Here is a 21650-nt window from a genome sequence, read left to right on the forward strand (position 1 = left end):
GTAAGGACTTAATCAAACTTATATCTATACGTGTAGAGATTAAATTAGTTTCAACTTTAAAAAAAGATAGTGATCTTAAATAGAAAACAGCCACAGCAGAAAATAGAAAAAATATACAACTAAGACGCACAAACTAAGTTGTAACACTTAGTTTGTGTGTTACAACTAAGATAACACACAAAATTATTGGAGACAATAATCACACATACTTTGTATAATCAAGAACAATCAATGAAGGAAAATATGTTTATATTGAATATTGCACTTTCAAAGTAAAAGGACAGGTTAATTTATTTGAAAAGCTTTTACATAGACTGGTTAATATAATTTGAAACAAATAACAGCATCAGTTTCAGTCTAGTTTTGCTTTAAAGACAAACCTATTAAATAATTATTAATACAGTAAATTACAAAGTACAAAACAGTTACTGAAAATCTACAATTAGTGCACAACAGCACATTTTCTTTTGGATTAAAAATGCATTAAAGTAAATCTCATTCACCCAACTCATTCTCTCCATTCAGAATAATACAAATCAATCCTTCAAGTTCATGTTGTACATATTAAAGTATCCAAATGTCAAGAACCAAATGATCACATTTCACAAATTAGAAAATTAAATAATTTTCCCACTTTATAAACAAGAAAATCCTCCAGTGTATAACTGCAGTTTTCATCTAAATGACTTTTATAGTGAACCTCAACAGAGGACATACATAGAAAATAGTTCTACAGTTTTTCACCTCTGTGAATCATCATGTGCTGAGTTAAATGATGTTTTCTACAAAAACTTTTTCCACAGTTCACACATGAAAACGGCTTTTCACCTGTGTGAACCATCATGTGCCGAGTTAAATTCGGTTTTTGACTAAAACCTTTTCCACAGTTCACACATGAAAATGGCTTTTCACCAGTGTGAATCCTGATGTGCTGAGTTAAAAGCCATTTTTGACCAAAACCTTTTCCACAGTTCACACATGAAAACGGCTTTTCATCAGTGTGAATTATCATGTGTTGAGTTAATAGCTGTTGTAGTCTAAAACTTTTTCCACAGTTCACACATGAAAATGGCTTTTCACCAGTGTGAATCCTGATGTGCTGAGTTAATAGATGTTTTAGTCTAAAACTTTTTCCACAGGTCACACAAGAAAACAGCTTTTCACCTGTGTGAATCATCATGTGCCGAGTTAAATTCGTTTTTTGACTAAAACATTTTCTACAGTTCCCACAAGAAAACGGCTTTTCACCAGTGTGAATCCTCATGTGTTGAGTTAAAAAACGGTTTATACTAAATCTTTTTCCACAGGTCACACATGAAAATGGCTTTTCACTTTTGTGACACCTCATGTGGTTAGTTAAAACCTCTTTTTGACTAAAACATTTTCCACAGTTTACACAAGAAAATGGCTTTTTACACGTATGAGTTCTCATGTGAGCCTCAAAAGCAGATCTGAAAGCAAAACGCTTTCCACAGGTCACACATGAGAAAGGTTTTCTTCTTTCCTGATTTTGGTTCTCAGCTTCAGCAGCTTCCTGGAAGATGACTTGGTTCCTGTTTGGTTCTGATTCAGTGTGGGATGTTTGCTCATCAACAGGAACCACCATGCAGGTATCAGTCTCCTGTTTTAACTCTTCACCCTGACTGCAGTAAACTCCTTTCTCTTCCACTTTTATCTGGTGATGTTTTAGATCCTCCTGCTCTTCTTTTATCTGCTGATCTTCTGGTTCTTCCTGTTCTTGTTTAACCTGCAGAGGTTCTAACTCCTCCTGGTCCAGAGTGGATCTTCTCTCCTGGTTATAAACATTACATTTCAGGCAATCTGGACAAGACAACAGAGGAAAAGAGCAATTGTTAACCTTATTAAAGTAAATGGGAAAAATTGTTCATCATTTAAGACATAAATGAAAAAAGAAAAAACCCACACCTAAAAATTCAAGAGTGTAGAAAGAGAGACAGATCAGTCGACAAATCCTGCTGATAATTGGAGAATTGTCAAATTAACGGATATTTTAAAAAATTATTATAAAATTAATTAAATTTTATTCCAGCCATCCATTTTCTGTATAGCTTTGTCCCTCAGTGGGGTCAGGAGGTGCTGGTGCCCATCTCCAGCAACATTTTGGGCACGAGGCGGGGTTTGCCGGAGACACACAACCATACACACACACTCACAGCTAGGGACAATTTAGAGAAACCAGTTAACCTGACAGTCATGTTTTTGGACTGTGGGAAGAAGCAGGAGTACTTGAAGAGAACCCACGCATGCACAGGGAGAACATGGAAACTCCATGCAGAAAGACTGTGGGCTGGGAATCGAACCCAGAACCTTCTTGCTGCAAGGCAACAGCTCTACCAACTGCAGGCCCATTTCATTATTTCAAGATATAACTTAATTTGGAGCTATAATTTATTTTCATTACTTTTATTTGTATTAAAATTTGATTTTAGTTCACTTTATACCTTTGGGGTTTATTTACAGAGTTTGTAGGTTAATAATTGTTCAGTTTTTGTTCCTTTGTTATTTTCTTTTCAAAGGTAGACAGGAAGAACTGTGGGTCCATGTTCTGTCAGTATAGGTACTGGTACAGGACCAGCATGCACTGGGTTGGGCCTGTGGGTTTTGACCAGAGCAGGAGAGGAAACAATGAAAACTAGTGATGGTGAGATGAAGCTTCATGAAGCCCTGAGGAACTGCATCCAATCATTGGACTCCTGAGCCGATGCACCGCGGTGCTTCACATGCTCTACTGGGACATCAAGGGGACAATATATGTAAAATGGGCAAAACAACATGAAGCCTTACAATGAATAAACAAAAGATGTTTCTCATTCTGATACATAAATTCTGATTAATCTGGTTTTGTAAACCTTAAAAATTAAATAAACCTTCTCCTACGCCAATAAATGTTGAAAAAGTACACTCAAGTCACCTGGTACACACACACAAAACTGCATTTACACACAAATCCGGTGACAAGTGCACAACTATTTTTGAGACTCATTTCACACTTCAGGGAAGCGTGAGCGGGGCATCCCGGTTATTGATTTTCACTCCATATGAGAGAGTTGTGATTTGCTTGTTACTCCTTTAACACAGGCGGAACAGTATCTGATGGGTAATATTGAGCATTATGCATTGCCCTGGTTTTAATTCATATAGCACTATAAGGCTGGATTGTAATCTGTCTATCCATCTATAACTAATATATATATATATGTGTGTGTGTGTATTGTAAAGAGCAGTTCTAGTCTGATCCAGATGAAAACAAATAGTGAAAATCAAACTTTATTGAATTTTTACAAATCAGGAAAATGTTTCACAAATCCCAAACAAGGTTATAAATATTCATCTTGAATAGGAGAATAATACAGTCCAAGTTTCAAGTGTGTAGGTGTAGTAGTTTTGAAACTACAGTCGACTGAAGATGCGAAAGTTAGTGGAAAAATTGGGTGGAATCCCCCTTTAGCTATTGGAAGCTAGAATTGGAAACCATCTTCAGCTTCGTCATTTTCACAGTGTAATTGTAATGTCTGTTCATTTGCCTGTTAAAAATCAGTTATACGGGAAGTGATCAGTTGCTAAAATGATCCCGATAAATAAATCTTCATACATTTAGATCTTAACCTGCATCGCTGGTGTTTCCTACCTATCCGGTGTAAAATAATCCGGGGAGTCCGGGAGAAATCCAGCAGTCTGCGCTGATCATCCATCTCTTCCTCCGACTTCACGGTTATTTCTTTAAACTCTGTGAAAGTTTCTTCAGAAGCAGTTAACCGCTCGTTGATAAACTCGCTTAGAGAAACACTGGAATATTCAACAAAACAGACCATCCGCCATCTTCTTTTTTTCCGCTACCTCATACGTCATTCTTCTTCTTCTTCTAGTGTTATAGCGGTTTTCAAACAACTTGTAGGTGCATTACCGCCACCTTCCGGCCTGGAGTATAGATCAGACGTCCTACCACTATAATCTTCCCATAATATCCGACTACCTAAGAAAACTAAAAATGCTGTCAAAATCAGACGATTTTTGCAGCAAATTTTTAATATCTAATTTATTTTTATTTCTATTTAACTCTCTGATTAACACCTCTCTTTCCCGATTATACTTATTACATTTTAGAAAAATATGCTGCACTGTTTCTGACTCTCCACAATAACTACACAAACCTGTACTATGCTTATTAATTATTTTCAAAGTACTATTTAACCCCGCATGCCCAAACCTTAATCTGGATATAACATCCTCTTCTTTTTTATTCCTGTTACCTTTCCTACATTCCCCTACTTTTTGCTTTGAATGCTATAATAAAAATCTTGCCTTTTCTTCTCTATCCCATAGTTCCTGCCATTTCTTTTTAATATACATTTACCTTGCTTTTGCTTATTTTGATATTAATCTCAACATTATCCCTTTTTGCTGCACTTTTAGCAAATTTATTCGCCAACTCATTTCCTACTATTCCAATATGAGCAGGAATCCAAATTAACTTAACCCTGGATCCATGTTTTAATTCTAAAAATTGATTAGTATCCAATATTATATCTTGTCTTGTTTCTGGATTCTGTTCTAAAATACTTATTAATGCACTACTTGAATGTAAACAAATATATATCCTTCTTGTTTCCTCACTTAATTCTAGAGGCATTAATATAGCCATTAACTCACCCGTGTAAACTGTCAATCTATCTGTTACTCTTATTTTATCCATCCATCCATCCATCCATCCATCCATCCATCTTCTGCCGCTTATCTGGGGTCGGGTTGCGGGGGCAGCAGCTTCAGAAGGGATTTTTAGATAACGAAATAATATCCAATCAGTTTTACTTTTCCAGTTATTTCTAAAGAAAATCAATTATATTTAACTTTAATTCTATTTAAATTTTGAGGCTTCATGTCTTTTTACTTTATACATGCAAAAGTTAAAATTAAAAAGGGTATGCAATGCTATATAGAGAACATAGCAAAGACACTTAGACATGGGAACACAAAAACATAACTTATATAAAATATAATAAATAAAACTGCAGCAAAGGGATGACTATTTTAGGTTTGACATGCATCGGTGAGCAAGTCCATTAACATTTCAGTCAAGTATTCATATGTTTCAATATATTTCAGAGATTCCAAATAAAATTACAATTCGGATTTTAAAAAATGTCAAAAACTGGGGATGATCTTCGCTGTCTTTGCTTATGAATAAAGAATTTTGCCAGACAAAATATCAGATTTCAACAGAGTTCTAGATTTTTGTTTTTCAATAATACTCCAACATTTTTCACATCTCTAGAAATAGATTCTGAAAGTGCAAACAGTTGTTTCTCTCGAGTATAATGTACAATTCTTCTAATCCTTCAAAGGATGTTGTTCGTTTGGTTTTTGTGAAACATATAAAGCCTGGATGAACTGATGGCAAGTCAAGCCTGATTCTGCAATCCTACTTTTGTGAATCAGCCTTCCAGTGTTTCCCAGTCCTGATTTGGATCATTTCAGTGCAACAAAAAAAGACTTTAACTTGCATCCAATCGCTGTTGTTTCCTACCTATTCGGTGTAAAATTATCTGGGGGGTTTGGAAGAAATCCAGCAGTCTGCGCGGATCATCCATCTCTTCCTCCTATTATTTCCTTAAATTGTTAATGTTTTTTCAGTTAACAGCTTATATGTTTAAACTGGATTGAAGACCTCCTCGTACTCTTCTTCCTCCTCTTCTTCCTGGTTTATTGGCGGTTGGCAAAAAACTTTAAGCAGTATTACCGCAACCTACTGATACGGAGTGTAGCTTGTTTGAAGATATTTTTTTAAACACTCGCACATTAGAAAACAAGCAAATTAATTAGGTTCACAGAAGAATAACAAATCAGAGTTGTTAAACAGATACGAGCTAAAATTCAAATTTTTGCTTTTATGGTGCCATGTTCTGAGAGATTTTTTGTCGGTAGAGTCTTATATACAGGAAAAAATAAAATGAAACTATTTAAATCAAGGTGGAAATTTTCCTTTGACTCTAAAACAATAAAATGAAACTCATTCGTAGAATCACAACAGGATGCCCGCTTTGAGGATCCTAACACCTCCCTCAGCACCAGACTAACACCACCACCTGGTGACACGCTTCTCTGTGTAAAACAGCAGATGTGAAGAAGTCGCTCCAGGAAATCAACCCCCGTAAGGCTGCAGGTCCCGACAACATCCCAGGGCGAGTACTGAGGGACTGTGCACTCCAGCTGCTTGAGGTGTTGGCAGACATCTTCAGCACCTCACTGTCACCTGGGCCCACCTGCCTAAAGACCGCCACTACTGTCCCTGTCCCCCAAGTGCTCCACAGTGACAAACCTGAATGACTACCAGCCTAAAGCCTTAACATCGGTACTCATGAATCACATCAAGGACTCCACCAACGTCGCTCTGGACCCCAATCAGTACGCCTACAGGAAGAAGCTCCACTGCTGACGCCATTTCATCGGTGATCCACGCAGCCCTCACCCACCTGGAGAGCAGGAACTCCTACATCCGTCTGCTCTTCCTGGATTTCTCCTCAGCCTTCAACACCATCATCCCACAGACCTTGGTGCAGAAACTCTCCTCTCCAGGACTGAGTTCCACACTGGGGAACTGGATTCTGGACTTTCTATCAAGGTGGTATGACAATAAAAATCCTTGAGTCCTGAACAATTTGTGCATCGAGTAATACACTTAGCATGCTGCAGGTAAATGTTATTTAATTTGGTTAAGAATAATTATTGCACTGTCAATAAATGACTTGAAAGCAATGTTCTTAGTTGCCAGAACACAATAACGCCTTCATCAGCTCGTAGGTTAAAACTGATGAAAAATGAGGATTGGCGCTCTCTATTAAAATATTCCTCGCCATCTTCCATGTTCAGTTTTTTTTTTCACCACTATTTACCTGCTACTTTACCTGCCATTGAAAGTATTCTTAAAAGTTTGTCTGTTAACCTGCAGCTCATGTGACCAAAACCAACCGAGGAGAAGAAAAGTTAAAATACTCAACTTATACTCTTGTACACAACCTCTAGTGACCCCAAGATCACTGGGCTTTCCTAAAGGATAGAGTCTCTGAGAACAGTTCTTAAAATCATAGCCAGTGTTTTAAGTGTTTTGACCCGACTGTCCAGGAATGACCCGAGGTATTTAAAATTAGCCACAGTTTCAACAGGTTGGCCATCAAGTGAAACTTGAATCACTTTGTCATTTAATTCGCTCTACTTTAAGAAAATGAAAAGGTATGGTGTTTGTGAGGGAATTTATAATTTATGGTACCAATAATGCCAGAATTAATAATAAAGACTTAATGGAATTCTGATTCAGTAATGTAATTATATTAGTTGTGTTACCACCCCCACGCCACTAGAGGCAGTAACAGGCCCGAAAAGATGCGACTAAGGAACAGATTTAGAAGTACACAGAAAGCTACAGAATTTGTTAGAAACTGTGAGCTGCGGTGAAGTAAATAAAAGAGAGAAGTTCAAATACATGCTGAGAGAGAAACTCCTTCCTAAAGATGAAGCTATAACAGATATCAAAAGAAAATAAAAACGCTAGACCGCGGATAATATAGGAAATATAGGAGTGTGGACCAGAATGTCACTCAAGGATTAAATACTATAAAATAATTGTTAATTTTTGTTAAAATATTCTCTAATAAATTTTACTTTTCAAATTATTTCTAATAAAATCAACTAAATCTATTTTAACTTTAATTCTATTTAATTTTTTAGACTTTCTTTAACTATCTGCATGCAAAAAAGTATGGTGATTTACAACAGTGCAAGTCTAAAGAGAGCATAGCAGAGACAGACTTAGAAATGGAAACACAAAAGCATAACTGATTTAAAATATATGAATAAATGAAACTTCAACCAGGGAATTAATACTTTAGGTTTAACATTGGAGTAATCCAATTAAAATTTCAGTCAAGTATATTTCAATATATTTCAGAGATTCAATTGGAAATTAGATTTTAAAAAAAGTGTTAAAAACTGGGGATGATCTCAAGTCTTTTTACAGCACTGTACAAACCTCTGGCTAATGAATGCTAACACCAACTAACGTGATTTGCTAGATAAAATAAATGGGTCAAAACTAAAAAGTTTCTACACAGCATTTCTTCGTAAACAAAAAAAAGGGCTTCATAAACAAAATAGCGTTCAGCACACACTGCATTTTTAAAGGAAATACAAGTGATCAAGTGACTTTGTAAAAACTTAATCAAATATATATGTACATGTTCATAGATTAAATTAGTTTCAACTTTAAAAAACGATGGTGATCTTTAATAGAAAACAGCCATAGCAGAAAACAGAAAAATTATACAACCAAGACAAGCGACACACCAAATTATTGGAGACAATAATCACAAATATAGCCCCGCCTCTCCACCCTGTTCTTAGTTTCGTCCCCTGGTCTACCGGTTGTCTCTCCCCCACCCCTACATTAGTTTCTCTTTTTCAGTTGTCTTTTCCCCCCGGTCATCTGTTCCCTGGTCTGTTTCCTCCCCTTTACCCCCATCTTATGTTCATTCGCTCGCTTGCCCCTCACTCCCCACTCTAATCCCCCCACTCCAGGTGACATTTCCCGTATTGTCAAACCCAAAGCTGGACAGGTATGGGGCAAGGTGAGAGTTCATCTGTTAAACTCACCGAAGATGAATACATAAACTAAAAGCTGGATCATAGACATTTTTCTAAGCATATTTGTGAACCTTATCTGATTACTTGATTAATCGTAAGAATAACTGATAGATTACTCAACTACTAAAATATTTGTTTACAACAATCCTAGTGGAAAAGTTCTACGGCGTTTCACCAGTGTGAATCATCATGTGCTGAGTTAAACTAAAATTGTGACGAAACCTTTTTCCACAGGTCACACATGAAAACGGCTTTTCACCTGTGTGAATCATCATGTGCCGAGTTAAATCCCGTTTTTCACTAAAACCTTTTCCACAGGTCACACATGAAAATGGCTTTTCACCAGTGTGAATCATTATGTGGCTAGCTAAATAACGTTTTCGACTAAAAAATTTTCCACAGGTCACACATGAAAATTGCTTTTCACCAGTGTGAATCATCATGTGACGAGTTAAATTCCGTTTGTGACTAAAGCTTTTTCCACAGTTCCCACAAGAAAACGGTTTTTCACCTGTGTGAATCATCATGTGCTTAGTTAAACTCTGTTTTTGACTAAAACTTTTTCCACAGTTCCCACAAGAAAACGGTTTTTCACCAGTGTGAATAATCATGTGTTGAGTTAAATTCCATTTTTGACTAAAACTTTTTCCACAGTTCCCACAAGAAAACGGTTTTTCACCAGTGTGAATCATCATGTGCTGAGTTAAACCCTGTTTTTGACTAAAACTTTTTCCACAGTTATCACATTCAAACGGTTTTTCACCTCTGTGAATCATCATGTGCTGAGTTAAACTCTGTTTTCCACTAAAACTTTTTCCACAGGTCACACATGAAAATGGCTTTTCACCTGTGTGAATCATTATGTGTCTAGTTAAATGCTGTTTTTGACTAAAGATTTTTCCACAGTCCACACATGAAAATGGTTTTTTACCAGTGTGAATCATCATGTGCTGAGTTAAACTAAGTTTGTGACGAAAACTTTTTCCACAGTCCACACATGAAAATGGCTTTTCACCAGTGTGAATCATCATGTGCTCAGTTAAATTAACTTTGTGACGAAAACTTTTTCCACAGTTCACACATGAAAATGGCTTTTCACCAGTGTGAATTACCATGTGACGAGTTAAATTCCGTTTTCGACTAAAACTTTTTCCACAAGTTTCACAGGAGAAAGGTTTCCTTCCTTCCTGATTCTGGTTCTTAGCTTCAGCAGCTTCCTGGAAGATGACTTGGTTCCTGTTTGGTTCAGATTCAGTGTGGGATGTTTGTTCATAAACAGGAACCAACATGTAGGTATCAGTCTCCTGTTTTAACTCAATATGTTCTTCACCCTGACTGCAGTAAACTTCTTCCTCTTCCACTTTTATCTGCTGATGTTCTAGATCCTCCTGCTCTTCTTTTATCTGATGATCTTCTGGTTCTTCTTGTTCTTGTTTCACCTGCAGAGGTTCTAACTCCTCCTGGTCCGGATTGAAGCTCCTTTCCTGGTTACATATCTCCTCCTCATAAATGTTATGTTGCAGGCAATCTAGACAATAAAACAGAGGAAAATGAAGAATTGTTGATTTTATTGAAGTAAATGAGAAAAGAATTTCATTGTTTAGGAGAGAAATCCCCAGATAAACTTGGGTTCCCCGATTGCCGTATTCTGATTGCTGATTACAGATTTTTAAAAGTCTGACTTCTCAATTCTTGTTTTGACCAATAATCTGGAATTTATAAACTAGTAGAAGTTTTTCTGGATCTCATTAGTTCTAACAGGTTTGATTCCTGTTCTGGGTTGAGTGAAGTATAAAACTAAATGTTCCTCTAGCGGGTTGGTGGATAGTAAGAATAAGTACTCTAGAATTTATAAACTAACAAGAGTTCCTCTGGCTTTGTGATTTGTTCTAATAAGAATAACAGTAAATAGGATGAAATGAGAACAGTGGGAAGGATCTGGCAGATATCACAGGATAAGGCACAGACATGGATCCAATGAAAGGCAGTGACAATCACAAAGTGCGTTTATCTGTAGATTTGGAGTGTGGTCTTATCTAAGAGCAAGTCCTTGGAAGTGGCACAGATGTTGTCAGGAAGGGAGCAAGGACTACAAGAGTACAGATTATTAGGTTTGTATGTTATACTGAATGTTCATAAAGGGCCGGTTGTGCCAGAATGTATTGATAAAACCCATTAGACTGTTATAATAGCAATAAATGTTCCTCTCTTGCTCTCAGTGAAGGCAGATACTTTTTTCTTCTGCTCCCTCCCTGCCCTGCTTGCTCTGTTTTTGTCCCGTCTTTTTCTATATTTTTGGAGCCTTTCTTTGCACATCCTCCAAATGGGCAAAGATCCAAATGGATCTGGTCAACCGGTCACTCAATGAAATGGATCAAATTTTCTCAACGAGAAGTCTGGGCACAGGAGAGCCCTCTTGTCCTGCAGGGACACACCCAGCAGGATTCACCCTGGATTCATTCATGATAACAGGATTTCTGCTGATTGGGGCTTGTGGCTGATCGACAAATTTGTGACGGACTTGGCTGAACTAGCGAACAGTCAGACTGTTGGTGTGGACAGAGACACAAGTTGGATGCGAGTCTTGCTGAGACTCGCAGCCCAGATGAGGACTGAAAAACTCTAACAGGATGGAATCGATCTTGGAGAAGTTGCTAATTTCAGCTCAGTGGAACGATTAAACTAATCTGGATAAATGGGAACTGAGATGTAGCAGAGAGACTTTAGGGGAGATTGAAATTTATAATCTACCCGACCGAAGACTTTCTGTATCCAAATTGGCTTTTCCCGTGTTGCCTTGTGAATGCTGCATATTTCCAATCTCCTGGAAGATATGTAAACATAACGCTCCTTCCCACCTCATCCCCTCCTGTTTCCATGCAGCTGTGGAGCTGAGCACTCCCAAGGACATTCCTTGATAACATCTTATCAGACTTCTGCCAGGAGGCTGAGCCACGTGGTTTTATGGCCCTGTGATGTCACCGCCTTCACTCATGTCTTTGTTTTGTCTGAATGTTGCCATGTGCACCAATGTGTCCTTTCCTCTTTTTATTTTGTTAGAAACTGTGGAGTACTCACTTTTAACCCCGAAAAGGAATTAGAACAAACTTGGAATCCAGAGACTCTAGTTTATTAGTTACTCTTTAACTTATTTTTCAGAAACTGTACAGTTCTCACTATTTAGACCAATATTAGATTAATTTTTAGATTATTATGCAGAGAGACTCTTATTCTTGTAACCAAAAGAAGAAAATCCCAAACAGCTGACATGTCACGCAACTGAGAGTCCGGTGGATATTGGAGATATGTGGAAATGTTTATTATTATATGTAAAAGTCATTATTATATATGTTTGTTATGTTTATTCAGTTAAAAATGTTAACTATGAAAAAACATAGTCACCTCCGAATCATAGTGCAGCAAATAGAGCAGCTGCTCCCGTCATCTTTTATCCACCGCCTTTTCTTTTTGTTTCGTCTTTTATCTCTTAAAATGACTCCACAGACTGTCACTATTGTCTCTACATTGTAATCATTCTACATTTGGTCATTCTAAATTCCCGTATGGCATGTTAGGGGTTTTATTGGATTATCCTCTGGAATCGGGATGTTCGTGCATGGAATCGGTTCGTGTTGCTCCTGCCTTGTGGCTGAACACGAACCGATCGAACCTGTTGTTCTTTTATCAGCTCTGTGGTCACAGAGGTTTGGAGAATCGGTTGACAATCCTTAAATCTTGCCGTCTAAACCAGACTTGAGACTCACAAGCTCTACTCATCTCCTCTCGACCACTGCCCAAATGCGCTGACTCTGGTTGCTATGGTAATATTTACATATCCCTTCAAAATAAGATACAGCTGCACCACAAAAACGAGCATTTTACTTTTGTGAAAATTTTAACTCATTTTAACTTGACTAACGGGAGCCCTGAGCTTGTTTCTCTGCAACGAGACGGTCCCATCTGGAAGTGATGAGAGACAATGACACCCGAAGTGTTGCTTATATCCACAGCCTGCTTGGTCTCTGCGGCGAAGCAGCTTGAAGCTTCATTGCCTCATTAGCAGCCGGTCGCCGCATGTTAGCGGGCTTGTAATGTGGGACTCACCTACCGGTCTGGGATAAATAAAAATAATACATAAAACAGAAATATTTAATTATTTCTTGCTTGGCCCGGTACCAATTGGTCCACGGACCGGTTCCCATCCGCGGCCCGGGGCTTGGGGACCACTGTTTTAAACCATCGCTTTGCTTTATGTTTATAATCGTTGTCGTGCTGGAAGCTGAAACTCAATTCAACTGTATTTTTCCTGTTTTGTAATGTAACTCTCTTTATTAATACAGGCGGGAGAAGCATAAAAACAAAAAACTGAGGTTACTGGCTCCATTTTATCTCTACATAAATTAGCCATTTCCACAGCATAATTGTGACGTCTGTGTTCATTTATACGGGAGGGGAACAGTTACTAAAATGATCATCATACAGAAAGCTTCTATATTTAGACCTTAACCTTCATCCAAACGCTGGTGTTTCCTACCTATTCGGTGTAAAATAATCCGGGGAGTCCGGGAGAAATCCAGCAGTCTGCGCTGATCGTCCATCTCTTCCTCCGACTTGACGATTATTCCTTTAAACTCTGTGAAAGTTTCTTCAGCAGGATTAACTGTTCGTTGAGAAACTCGTTTAGACAAACTGTCGAAAATTCAACAAAGCAAACCGTGCGCCATCTTGTTCTTTCTCCTATTCTTCTTCCTTGGGATTTTATGATTGTTGGCATTCACATTGTTGCATTACCGCCCCCTTCTGGATAATACGAGCAAATCGGGTGAAGTATTTTGCCCAAGGACTCGACAACTGAGAAAAGGGGGGTTGGGGGGAGAGGGGGGCGTTCAGACCGGCCGGCTCAAGGCAAAAGTAAACTAAGCAGCCGAATAGGGCCCCAGGGGTACCAAGGGGTCCCCTCAATGGAGCTAAATTTTTTTCTTTAGTAATAATTTCTATGTAATTACAATATCAAAAAGACGCAATCTCACTATAACCAGATTTGTTTTTCCTATAATATATATTTGATAGTGTGTGTAGAAATCATTTTATGCATAAAAAGAAAAAAAATAACTGCTCTTGGGGGCCCCCTGGTGGCAGCGGTAGGTACCGCATGCTTCGCCGGTAACGAGCTGCCGTGCAACGAGCAGTGAGAGTCCAAAGGTCCAAAGCTCCGTTAGAAAAACAACGTCTCAAAAACGGACTTATGCTTCAGGGAGGGAGAAAAGAAAGAGGAATAACAGAAAAAAGCCAAGATAAAGGTTTGTCTTACCATGTCTTTGTAATGTAATGTAAAAGATTTGTAAAGCTGTCAATACAAAATTAGCTTGAACGCTCCAGTTCAACGGCTAAACATTTATGCGAAGGTCTTTGAGTTTGTGTGTGTGGGGTACTATTTGGTGAGGTAAGTTTGTTTTCCTTTTCAGTTTCCACCGTTTGTCCACCAGAGGGTGCCATCAGGCTGTGTTTTTAAAGAGGGCGTGCAGGTGTTATACCGAGAATCGCAGCGACAGAGCCCCCTCATAACTTTGGCAAATAAAGAGTAACTGTTTTAAAATGATCAAAAATTGTTGTGTGATAACATGTAGTATACTAGAAATTTCCTTTTAATCCAGTAATCTGTCATATTTTACATTAGAACAAGATTTACCAGAAAGTCTACAGTCTCTTCTTTTCAGGAAGTCTGGTGCCCTGCTTTCAGCCAGTTTCCATCCTCTTATATCAGGAATGAAAAATTACAGGTCCTTCTCAAAAAATTAGCATATTGTGATAAAGTTCATTATTTTCCATAATGTAATGATAAAAATTAAACTGTCATATATTTTAGATTCATTGCACACCAACCGCTCATGAAAACCCAAAATTCCTCTAAAAAAATTGGCATATTTCATCCGACCAATAGGAAAGTGTTTAATGCCAAAAAAGTCAACCTTCAAATAAATATGTTCAGTTTTGCACTTGATACTTGGTTGGGAATAATTTAGCAGAAATGACTGCTTCAATGCAGCGTGGCATGGAGGCAATCAGCCTGTGGCACTGCTGAGGTGTTATTGAGGCCCAGGATGCTTCAATAGCAGCCTTAAGATCATCCAGAGTGTTGGGTCTTTCAACTTTCTCTTCACAATATCCCACAGATTCTCTGTGGGGTTATGGTCAGGAAAGTTGGCAGGCCAATTGAGCACAGTAATACCATGTCAGTAAACCATTTACCAGTGGTCTTGGCACTGTGAGCAGGTGCCAGGTTGTGCTGAAAAATGAAAGGTTTTGACTGTCCTTTATTAGTCAATCGTAAGTGACAAAAGTTGGAAAAATTATCTTGGCGTTTAGAATAACAGAAAAGAGTGTAAGAAGATTTCCACATAAGACCTCGTTTATTAATTTGTTTTACGATTTTGTTATTGCTTCTTTTAAAAACAGCAGCTGCTGATTAAAACGAATGTTACAACCTTTACATGATTATATGAGTTCTATTTTACTGAGAAATCGATCAGAAGCGCCGTGAAAATGGTCAGATCCGCCTCTCTGGCTGCAATGCTCGCTCCAGACGCAGGGAAACAGAATTTAGCACAAGACCATCGGTTACATGAACCACAGTGGCAACAGGTCTACTGCCATCATCTACTGGGCTGAAATATAAGGCGACAAACATGCTAAAAAAAAACTCTAAACCTTTATTCCCAAATGAAACATTACATTTAATTAGCTCCTAAGACATTAGCATAACTTTTATATCTATCTAAATACACATAAGCCATTTTAATATAAAAAAGACAATCTTTCACAGAAGACCGCTTAGCAGGAAAGACCAAAATATTGTTACAATTGAAACATCAAATTATTGAAGACAATCACACATACTTTATACAATCAATTCATAAAAGGTAGTGCAGTGAATTTTGCATTTACTGTAAAGTACGAATGGATTTATTATTAAATAGGTAGTTAGACTGATTAATATAATTTGAAACAAATGAAAGCGTCAATTTCCATATTTTGCTTAAAAGACAAACCTATCAGATATTTTACAGATTTGAGAACACCGACCCATTTTAGTATGTTCTGTTTTTGATTGTAAAAAAAAAAAAAAAACCTTATCCGATTATAAATACTTATCTTTCCTCCATTAAGCATTTTGGGAATTTTATTCATTAAGGAAATGCGATATCCATCTGCATCAGGTAGTACTGAAGAAAACTTCAATCAGAAAACAGTTTATGTTTATGAATTATTTTAAGCATCGTCTTCATCAGCCCCTTCATCCTTCCTGTTTTAAACTCAACTTTATGTTATGTTGTGGAAAAAAAATCTGGATTTTAAGCATGAGAAGAGCCTTTGCTCTCACTATAGCTAAAGCAGTCAAACCACTGAAATCCTGGTTTGAAATAATTTTACTCAATAAGTTGAGGACTATGTTATGGTCAGGAATAAACTGTCAAATTAGGCTTCTTCATTACAATTTATATTTTAGATCTTTTTGTGCTCTAAATTAATTAATTACCCGAGTGATTTCTCATGTGAACAGTTAAATGACATTTTTCACCGAAACCTTTTCCGCAAGTCAGACACCAAAAAGGCCTCATATTGTGTGAATTACAATATGATTAAGTAAAACACGTTTTTGACTGAAACATTTCCCACAGGTTACACATGAAAATGGCTTTCCCCCTGTGTGAGTTCTCATATGAGCCTCAAAAGCAGTTTTGAAAGCAAAACGCTTTCCACAGTTCACACATGAAAATGGTTTTTCCCCTGAGTGAATCATCATGTGCTCAGTTAAATATTGCTTTCGACCAAAACTTTTCCCACAGGTGACACATGAAAAAGGCTTTTCTCCTGAGTGAGTTCTCACATGGACATTGAAAGCAGATTTGAAAGCAAATCTTTTTCCACAATTCACACATGAAAATGGCTTTTCACCCGTATGAGTTCTCATGTGAAAGTTGAAAGCAGATTTGAAAGCAAATTGCTTTTCACAGATCACACACATAAAAGGCTTTTCATCTGTGTGACACCTCATGTGACTAGTTAAAACCCGTTTTTGACGAAAACATTTACCACAGGTCACACATGAAAACGGCTTTCCACCCATATGAGTTTTCATGTGAGCCTCAAAAGCAGATCTGAAAACAAAACGTTTTTCACAGATGGCACATGAGAAAGGTTTTCTTCTTTTCTGATTTTGGTTCTCAGCTTCAGCAGCTTCCTGGAAGATGACTTGGTTCCTGTTTGGTTCTGATTCAGTTTGGGATGTTTGTTCATCAACAAGAACCACAATATAGGTATCAGTCTCCTGTTTTAACTCAATATGTTCTTCACCCTGACTGAAGTAAACTTCTTTCTCTTCCACTTTTATCTGGTGATGTAGATCCTCCTGTTCTTCTTTTATCTGCTGATGTTCTAGATCCTCCTGCTCTTGTTTTATCTGTTGATCTTCTGGTTCTTCCTGTTCTTGTTTCACCTGCAGAGGTTCTAACTCCTCCTGGTCCAGAGTGGATCTCCTCTCCTGGTTACAAACATTACACTGCAGAGAATCTGGAGAAGAAAACAGAAAAAAGAGGAATTGACTTCATTGAAGTAAATGAAAAACTTTCATCATTTAAGAGAGAAATCACCAAAAAAAACAAAAAAACAAAACAAAAAAAAAAACGCCTGAAAATTCAAGAGTGTGGAAAGAGATCAGTTCACATATCCAGTTGACCTTTGGAGACTTCTCTTATGGCCAGGGGTCTCCTCATGTGCAGCTTTCACAATAAAAACTGGCATATGGAGAAAAGAAAAGTAGCGCATAAAAATTTGACTTGTATAAAAACATGCGCATGCAAATGGCTGCTCATCTTTCATTTCTACATCCAAGTTTGCCAGAAATTCACATTAGGCACTTTTCCTCATATAAGTTGGACATTTACAGAATGGAGACACTTTCTCTTCATAAAGGTGAATTCATTTGCATGGCTCAACTGAAAGATGACTGACTGAACCGTCAGCAGCTTCAGCTGCACCGGTACCACCTGGTTCACCTTCTGCTCTGAGATCCAGGATGATCATTCTGGACCATCAACATGTCCCAGATCAAAAATCAATATAGTCTCTGAACGCGCACTCCCTACATGAACCCTTGAATTGGCAAGGTTCTCCATCAGTAATAAAGCCTTGTATATTTTGCAGATACTTAAATACTCTCAGCAGACAAAATATGTGACTGTCGTCATAAGTTGTGTAAGATTTTTTCTTTGAAACAGGGTGGACACTTTAGAAGCTGCTTAACGGTGTAGTTTTGTGAAGATTACTTACCATTCACATTCTGTCTCCCGTCACCAAAGCCCTGCAGTTCGGGACAGAGTTCTGAGATCTTAGGGAGTCATCCGCTTTAGTCAGCGCTAACCAATCGGAACACGTCTTACATCTCTAATCCTTAAGCCCCGCCCAGAATGTTAATATAAGCTTCCCCAAAGCAAATAAAGTTGTATAAGCAAGACGAGTTCAAACAAAAAACAGGAGCTTCAAACAAAAAAATTTGACTCAACCAAAAAAAAGTTTTAAACAAAACATAGTGACTTCAATTAAAAAAAAAAAAATTCTTTAAAAATTTTTTGTTTCGTAAAAAATTATTTTTATGATTAAGAAGTTTTAAAGATTTTTTTTTTGGATTAAATACAACTTTTTTTGTTTGACAAGATTTTTTTTTTGATTGAATAATTGTGAAACAAATCTAACTCCATATGTGTTTTGTTTTTTTCTAGCTGTTGGTTGATTTGCTAGGATAGCAATAGTAATTTGTTAGCTGGCTAACATTATGTAGCCTTTCTGTTTTGGAAATAAAACGAATTTAGGCTCTAATCTTAATCAGATTTTTATACAGATCCTTCTCAAAAAATGTGCATATTGTGATAAAGTTAATTATTTTCCATAATGTAATGATAAAAATTAAACTGTCATATATTTTAGATTCATTGCACACCAACTGAAATATTTCTGGTCTTTTATTGTTTTAATACTGGTGATTTTGGCATACAGCTCAAAAGTCACCATTATTTTCCTCTGCTTATTTGACTAACTTTGCGCTGCATTGTTTTTACACAAAAGTAAAAATGCCCCTTGAACTTTTCAACATCGTCACATCACAACAACATGCAAAAATATATTTAAGTGGAATTTTATATGAAATACCAACAAAAATTGGGATACAACTGTGAACTAACTGACGATGTGAACTTTGACTGGGCCATTCTAACACACGAACTTGTTTTGTTTCAAAGCATCGCATTGTAGCCCTGACTTTATGTTTAGGGTGGTTGTCGGGCTAGAAGGCGAACATCGGCTCCGCTGTATATTTTCGTTTTCAAATGTAAGTCTCTGTAGTTATAAAGAAGAAAGAGCCATAAAAAACACAACGGAGGTCACTGGCTCCATTTTCTCTCGTCACAAATAAGCTGTTTCCACAGTTGTGATTTCTGCGTTCATTTTGCTATAAGCAAAATATTTACACGGGAAAGGAGCAGTTACTAGAATAATCCTCATACAGAAAGCTTCATACATTTAGACCTTAACCTGCATCCACACGCTGGTGTTTCCTACCTATTCGATGTAAGATTATCTGAGGAATCCGGGAGAAATCAAGCAGTCTGCGCTGATCATCCATCTCTTCCTCCGACTTGACTGTTATTTCTTTAAACTCTGTGAAAGTTTCTTCAGCGGCAGTTAATCACTTGTTCATAAACTGGTTCAAGCTGGACTGTAGATATTTTTTGAGAAACTCGAATATTCAACACAACAGACCACGTGCTGTCCTCTTTGTCTTCTTCGTCATTCTCCTCTTCTTCGGGATTGTATGATGTCGGCATTCATGTCATTGATTTACCGCCACCTTGTGGATCATACGAACATCACATCTAAAGATTTCTCAGTTCTCTTTGAAAAACGTAAAATCTTTTCTTCCACTTTATCTGAATGAAACAAATACAATAGTATTCCAGTTTTCCGTATATCCATTGCTAATATCGTCCTCTGACTCGTATCTTCTACATCCCGCAACATGTTTCATAGTTTATTCACTACACCAGATAACAACCTTTCCCATAGTATTCATATATCCTTATTGAGAGCCGATCAGCACCGGTTTGTACACTTAATTATTTCATTGTTTTTATTTTAATAAATTATAACGCTGAAACAGTGTGTATTACCTGTGCCCATTTTCATTTGCCTGGGGCTGGGAGTAAGTCCCAGGCGGCGTTTTTGGCAACAAGCAAAATCTAATTGTGTATTTTTTTTTTACCATCGATTGTGTTGAGTTTTCTTCTTCAGTGTTCACAATGAACCACACTTTTCGTCAGATAGCTGTCTTCACTTAATTGCTAACGTTCAGGTTCAACTTCTTCTTTGGAACAGTGCTGCCTACACAAAAGAACTCGCTCTCATTGCCCCCCAGTGGACAACTGCAGTACAACATGCACGAACATCATATTTAACAGAAAGTAACAGGATAAAGAACTTGCAGCTGTGCCTTTCAAAGTAAATAAAAAACATAAACACATAACACAACATAACTCAAAGACAAGTTAAGATGAGAACATAATCTAAGAGATTGTCACACTTATATTTATTTAATGTTAGCTTATACACTCTTATTACTGCACTAGATGGATTAAATCTCATTTCTCCCTTTAATCCTAAAATTATTCAATATAATATACTGAGATGTTATACTTTAGCTTTGCAAGTATGACTATGCAGTATTTATATTTTTAAGTGGGGATGTTAGTACTGATTTTAAATTATTCAGTTTAGCTAAGAGTTTTTGCTGTATAACCAGATTTGCAAATTGTTTAAAGGCAAATGTTCTACTTTCTCAGACAGCAAACATATATCTATGTATAGAGATTAAAATAGTTCCAACATGAAATACATGGTAATCTATAATAGAAGACAGCTGCAGCAGAAAAGTGAAAAATACAACTAAGACAAAAGAAATTATTGAAGACATTAATCAACCATACTTTCAACAATCAAGAAAAATCAATTCATGAAAATTAGTTCATAGTGAATATTACAAGTAAAACTATTTTTATTTACTCATAAAGATTTTACATAGGTAGAGTTAGACTGATTAATGTAATTTGAAATGTAAAACAGCATCACTTACAATCTCATTTTGCTTGAAAGACAAACCTATCAAAGATTTTATTTATAGATCATTTTGAAAATGCACAATTAATGTAAGAGTTCACACATTGTATTTTTGATTATAAATGTATTAAAGTAAACATCCACCCCACCCACTCTACCTTACAGAATAATACAAATCAATTCCTCAAGTCCAATCTTGTGAGAATGTTCTGGAAGGGAGTCCATGTCCGGTCAGACTCTGTTCATGCATAAAATAGTCAGTAGGCCTGTTGCGATAATCAATAAATCAATTAACCGCACAATAAATTAAAACTCCTGACCTCATTTTAATTATCGGCTTTATTGTTTCTTCCTGCCTTTTTCTCTTTCTGTTGATGACACTGAAAGAAAAAAGGCTCAGCTCCGGTGCTCTCCACTGACCCTCCCTTCCTCATTTCCTCAGTGTAATGCCCAGCTCACGCTACACGATCTTGTCGGCTGATTGTCGGCCAATTTTCAAAACCTGAGACACACATTAGCCGACAGAAATCCTAGGCAGGGGCGCTGCCTACTGACTGCTGCTGAAAACAGCTTCGCGTCAAGTGCGCTAAGCAGGAATGAACCATTTAACGCAGATACGGGGGGAGTTCAGTTTCAATATGGATGTGTGCTTTTTGGTCTGGAAGGGGTAACATTTAATTTTTACTGATTTGGGCCCTGATTTTTTTTATATATGGAAAAAATATATATTATTTTGTGAGGTCCTGTGGCTTTGTGGTCAAAGGTCCTTAGAATTGTCATCACTTCCCCCCACCACCCAACACTTAGCTTTAGTCAACAACTCAGGTGGA

General features: G+C 37.2%; 2 protein-coding genes and 1 long non-coding RNA gene across 5 annotated transcripts; 1 reads left to right on the forward strand and 2 right to left on the reverse strand.

Annotated features, from left to right (window-relative positions):
- Positions 1-232: 232 nt before the first annotated feature.
- On the reverse strand, positions 233-13462 carry LOC106908825 (uncharacterized). 3 transcript variants are annotated; one of them, XM_088009874.1, is made up of 3 exons: positions 13190-13462; positions 8878-10183; positions 233-1295 (listed from the first exon to the last, which is right to left on the reverse strand). In XM_088009874.1, exons 1-3 carry the CDS (start codon positions 13251-13253, stop codon positions 731-733), a joined length of 1935 nt encoding a protein of 644 aa, XP_087866000.1. In that variant the 5' UTR covers positions 13254-13462; the 3' UTR covers positions 233-730. The 3 variants fall into 3 exon arrangements, with proteins under 3 accessions (XP_087866000.1, XP_087866001.1, XP_087865999.1); XM_088009875.1 differs by having other exon boundaries at positions 233-1164; positions 8831-10183; XM_088009873.1 differs by lacking the exons at positions 8878-10183; positions 13190-13462 and adding an exon at positions 3650-4718 and having other exon boundaries at positions 233-1821.
- Positions 13463-13823: 361 nt separating this feature from the next.
- LOC148156495 (uncharacterized) lies at positions 13824-17235 on the forward strand. Its single transcript, XR_015764542.1, has 3 exons — positions 13824-13955; positions 16885-16973; positions 17159-17235. It is a non-coding gene; the product is annotated as an uncharacterized LOC148156495 (long non-coding RNA).
- LOC148156496 (uncharacterized) lies at positions 15346-19684 on the reverse strand. Its single transcript, XM_088009886.1, has 2 exons — positions 19270-19684; positions 15346-17226 (listed from the first exon to the last, which is right to left on the reverse strand). Exons 1-2 carry the CDS (start codon positions 19331-19333, stop codon positions 16271-16273), a joined length of 1020 nt encoding a protein of 339 aa, XP_087866012.1. The 5' UTR covers positions 19334-19684; the 3' UTR covers positions 15346-16270.
- Between the last annotated feature and the right edge of the window lie 1966 nt (positions 19685-21650).

The sequence above is a fragment of the Poecilia mexicana genome, unplaced genomic scaffold (genome assembly GCF_051168715.1).
Source record: "Poecilia mexicana isolate PSO_F unplaced genomic scaffold, ASM5116871v1 scaffold_11, whole genome shotgun sequence".
NCBI lineage: Eukaryota > Metazoa > Chordata > Actinopteri > Cyprinodontiformes > Poeciliidae > Poecilia > Poecilia mexicana.